The sequence below is a fragment of the Castanea sativa genome, chromosome 1 (genome assembly GCF_040712315.1).
Source record: "Castanea sativa cultivar Marrone di Chiusa Pesio chromosome 1, ASM4071231v1".
NCBI classification, from domain to species: Eukaryota; Viridiplantae; Streptophyta; class Magnoliopsida; order Fagales; family Fagaceae; genus Castanea; species Castanea sativa.
The window spans coordinates 62,938,427-62,943,208 of record NC_134013.1 but is presented as its reverse complement, the minus strand read 5'-3'; the positions used below and the strand labels follow the sequence as shown (position 1 = coordinate 62,943,208).

The window sequence follows — 4,782 nt, the reverse complement described above, 5'->3', positions numbered from 1 at the left end:
TGGTACTCTTCGTGCTCCTCCAACCTGGGCTTCTCTTTCAGCTACCGGGTCACAACCGACAGCTGGAGTTCGGCAGCATGAAGACTAATGGCAAGGCTATAGCTATCCACACCCTCATTTTCTTTGCTATCTATGCTATCCTCCTCTTAGCCCTCCACGTCCACATCTACACCGGCTAAACCCGGTTGCCTCTCAGGGGTTTGCCTTTTCTGTTCAAGATCGATCTGTGTATGTGTTTTTCTTTTCCTCAGTTATTGACATGATACTTAATAAGTTGGTTTATCAAATTATATACAAGCACAGATCTCTTTGATTTGGAAAATGTAGCTTTTTGCTTTTGTTAATGTAGTAACTTATTATATTTACTTGGGTTAAATTGCTCTTTGCTATATAGATTACAGTTTTAACAGTGATTTTGATTTTGATTTGAGTTGAATTGATAATGATATGTCATCTCGCGTGGTGTTGAAAAATTGAAATTAGTCCAAAACCACATCCTAAAAAACAGTGAAAAGTAAAGCTTAAATCCAAAAATAAATATATATCACTCTCATTATGATTTAAATTTATATTAAATTTGTAAATCAAAAGCAATGCCGATGAAATATGGAGTAACTTTTTAGCTTTTGATTGGATGAGTTTATTTTTAGTGGACTTTTGTACTTATTTAGAGTAAATTGAGTTAAAATGATATGTCATCTCGTGGTGTTGAAATTAGTCCAAAATCACATTCTAAAAAACAGTGAAAAGTAAGCTTAAATCCAAAATTAAATATATCAATCTCATTATGATTTGAATTTATATTAAATTTGTAGACCAAAAGCAATGCCAATGAAATATTTAGTCTTGTGATTGGTAGAGTTTAATTTCGTGGACTTGTGTATTTATTTAGAGTAAACTGGGTTTGGTAATCTCTGCCTCACGTGCTAGGACTTGGGACTTGGAAATTTTGTTCCTTGGTAACTAATTAAATAAGCATACCAAACCTTAATTCCAGTGCCATTTTTGCATCCGAGGTTGAGTTTATGAACCACGGGTGAGAACTCACAGGATGAGTATGCACATGTTACATCATAGATATGATATGATTTAAATTTATATTGTTCACTTTATAATGCTTACTCTTTACGATAGAGTCAAAAATATCAATGAGTTCATTTTTTTTTTATAAAATTTTTTAACTTGTTTAGGCGGGTTTGATATCAGGTTTCTTATTTGAAGATAATGGCATTAACTATTTTAACAATTGAGTATATCAAAATTTGAAACCCACAATCTATGCATTAAAAAAGAAAAAGAAAAAGAAGAACACTACCAAACTTGTAATCATATAGAAAAAAAAAAAAACAGTGTTACACCTATTTCTGTGATAACCATTGTAGGTGAAATGCAGTCTTTATAACTAATAAGCAGTAAGAGGAGTAATGCTAAAATACAGTGTTATGTATATTTATTTTTCTTTCTTTTCCATTGTAAGACAATTAATGGAATTCTCTTTTAATGTGAACCAAACCTACTAGGCACCCGCATAACACTAAACAATGAGCCAAGTAAGGAACATTAGAGGACAAGTTACGAAGAAAGAGAAATTAGAACAACATCCCTATAGGCACCCGCATAACACTAAACAATGAGCCAAGTAAGGAACATTAGAGGAAAAGTTACAAAGAAAGAGAAATTAGAACAACATCCCTGTCCTGATGAAGAAGATTAAAAAGGGCAAAAAAAAGAAGAAGATCAAAACAAATGTGGGGTGAAAATAGTTTGGATCCAATCAACGTGATCATGAATATATGTGAATACCGATTGCAATGACCAAGATGGTGACTATGCAAAAGTATATAATGGCATGAACTAGAATGGCAATCCCGCTTGTGCTCATGTTCCCGAACTCTATCACCCTTACTCTTGCCGGTATTTGGAACAGCAACCCTGGTGACAAGAGGATGAACAAAACCACGGCGACAACGACTGGCCCCCAATCTGCACCCATCTCTCTCTCTCTCGCTTGAATTGAAAAGGAGATATATGGAGGAGACTATGGAATTTCTCTTGGGGTGTGAATGAGAGAAGACAATGATGTGCTAGCAACTAATATGTAGAAGAACGAGTGAGAGTTATTATCTTGTTGGTGAAGGAGACGGGGATGCTAAACGTAGTGAGAAGGAAGACAGTACGGGTTTAAAGGGGAGGAAAGGTATATTATGATACTGTGTTTGCTTTATGAAGATGGGTAGGAACACCTTTTATTTCATTTGCTTCTAATTGATAGTTGTTTACTACAAGGCTTCATTTCCCTCGCAAATATGCTATTTTTCTTGTAGCGTGGTGTCAGGACTACCTGTGTTTTGATTCTTTTGAATGCTTAATTCCTTGCTTGGATGACATATTTACATTAAAAGTAGAGATTAATGGGTGGAGTAGAAATATGATGAGGACCTGAAGGTTCTGAACTAAGAGACTAGAGACGTTAGGTTGGCAAAAAAATTATGTTAGCAAAAAAATTATGTTAACTTGTGTTGGTATGTAGCTTGCAGAGTAGGGATTTGGACTCATGCAGGGTAAGGATTGAGCAACAAAGTTAAGGTAGTCACTAGTGGATCATAGATATGATAAGGTTTAAATTTATGATCGTTTACTTTATAATGTTTACTCTTTACCAATGGGCCAAGGAATCAATGGATTTTTATTTATTTTAGGTTTAGTAAGAGTTTAAGTGGCGTATTTAGGAATATCTTTCATGGTAATTACTAAGAAACTTAAATTAAGCAAAATTAAATTAAAAAAAAATGAATATATAAATATCAAAAAAAGAAAAACATGCAAATATATGAAGTTTTTAAATACACAAATACACGCTAAAGAATAAAGTAAAATTTATAAGTTTATTCAACATATTCAACTTAGGCATTTAGTCGTTATATTAATCATGTTCAATAAAACATTCATGCATTGTTTTATTACATATGTAGACGTACAAAACGTAACACATAAATTCAACAAATTAAGTTAAAGACTAAAGCTAGCACTAATAGAGTAACAATTAAAATATACCAAATAAATTAAATAATGTTGTCAAACCACTAATAGTTATGATCCATTTGGATTGAGGGATAGGGAGGAGAGTAGAGTAGAGTAGAGTAGATTTAGCACAAAATTACCTTCTTTCCTTTATTCAAACATGCCATTAATTTGGTTATCTTTTGAAAATATAGATATTTTTTGTGTATAGAGAGAGCAATGTGCTTGCCAATCTTTTAGCTTATTGGGCTGTCGTTTTGTTTGTTCTGGATTGGGCTGGTCCCCTCCAATTGCCCAGCCCTTGGATTTGGGATAGAGACAATCTAAGGCCCTATTCTCTACGTGTTCTTTGTTTCAATAAAGTGTTTATTCATAAAAAAAAAAAAAAAAACCCATTAACATTTAAAACAGTAGTAGACCTCAGTCACCACGCAATGACCCCCCCCCCCCCCCCCCTTTTTTTTTTTGGGACCGAATAATCGTCGATATATTCAAGTTTCTATGCTCACTGCTCACCCCTCAAAGCCTAAAACTTTCCCAAATCCCAAATTCCACCTCCCCTCGTTACTTCTGTGGCACATAATTAATGTATTATCCCCTGCTCGTGCTGCGGCATTTGTAAGCCAAAGATAATAGGCAATTGGTATCCACCTCTATCTAAATTCTAAATATAGTGTTCACTATTCAAATAATTTATTTCGTTTTGTATTTCCCTCGCTTTAGAACATGGGTATGCTTGGTTTGTTTTGCTTTAAAGTGATACTAGCTGAAATCTTGATGATCCAAGTCATGGCTGAAAAATCTGAGGGATCAAATTTGGGTTTAAGGCTCAAATCAAGGTTAGTGCACTTGGGGTTATGGCTAGAGTTGCGGCCCGTTACCCCAACCCTGCCTTAATGCCCCTGGACTTTTGATATACATTGACAATTGAGTTGTTTGAAATTTGAAACCCACAACCAGTGCATTTAGAAAAAAAGAACACTTGAGACTTCAACAATTTGTTTGAAATTTGAAACCCAATATCAGTGATTCAGTGCATCTTTAAAAAAAGGAACACTACCAATACCAAATAAGACAATTTATGGATTTCTCTTTTAATGTGAACCAAACCTACTAGGCATCCGCATAACACTTAACAAGGAGCCAAGTAAGGAACATTAAGAGGAACAGTTACAAAGAACAGAGAAATTAGAAAAGTCACAAAGAAAAGTTACATAGTTTAGATCAATTAACGTGTATGTGAATGCCAATTGCAATGACCAAGATGGTGAGTATGCAAAAGTATATAACGGCATGAACCAGAATGGCAATCCCGCTTGTGTTCATGTTCCCGAACTCTATCACCCTTACTCTTGCCGGTAGTTGGAACAGCAACCCTGGTGACAAGAGGATGAACAAAACCACTGCGACAATGACAGGCCCCCAGTCTGCACCCATCTCTCTCTCTCTCTCTCTCTCTCTTGCTTGAAATGAAAAGGAGAAATATGGAGGAGACTATGAAATATCTATTGGGAGTATGAATGAGAGAAGACAATGATGTGCTCCTAATATGTAGAAGAACCGATGAGAGTTATTTTCTTGGTAGTGAAGGAGACAAGCTAGGATGCTAAACTTAGTGAGAAGGAAGACAATGGGTTTAAGAGATAGGAAAGGTATGTTATGGCTAGTGGGTTTGCTTTAGGAGTTGGAAAAGAAACGCTTTTTCTTTCATTTGCTTCTAATAATTGTTCACTACAAGGCTTCTTTTCCCTTGCTTTAGAG

General features: G+C 35.1%; 2 protein-coding genes across 2 annotated transcripts; both read right to left on the bottom strand.

Moving 5' to 3' along the window:
* Nucleotides 1-1,640: 1,640 nt before the first annotated feature.
* Nucleotides 1,641-2,112, bottom strand: LOC142622852 (uncharacterized). The gene has a single exon (XM_075796407.1). The coding sequence runs from the start codon at nt 1,991-1,993 to the stop codon at nt 1,784-1,786; it is 210 nt and encodes a 69-aa protein (XP_075652522.1). The 5' UTR covers nt 1,994-2,112; the 3' UTR covers nt 1,641-1,783.
* Nucleotides 2,113-4,084: 1,972 nt separating this feature from the next.
* LOC142622201 (uncharacterized) lies at nt 4,085-4,782 on the bottom strand. The gene has a single exon (XM_075795641.1). The coding sequence runs from the start codon at nt 4,456-4,458 to the stop codon at nt 4,246-4,248; it is 213 nt and encodes a 70-aa protein (XP_075651756.1). The 5' UTR covers nt 4,459-4,782; the 3' UTR covers nt 4,085-4,245.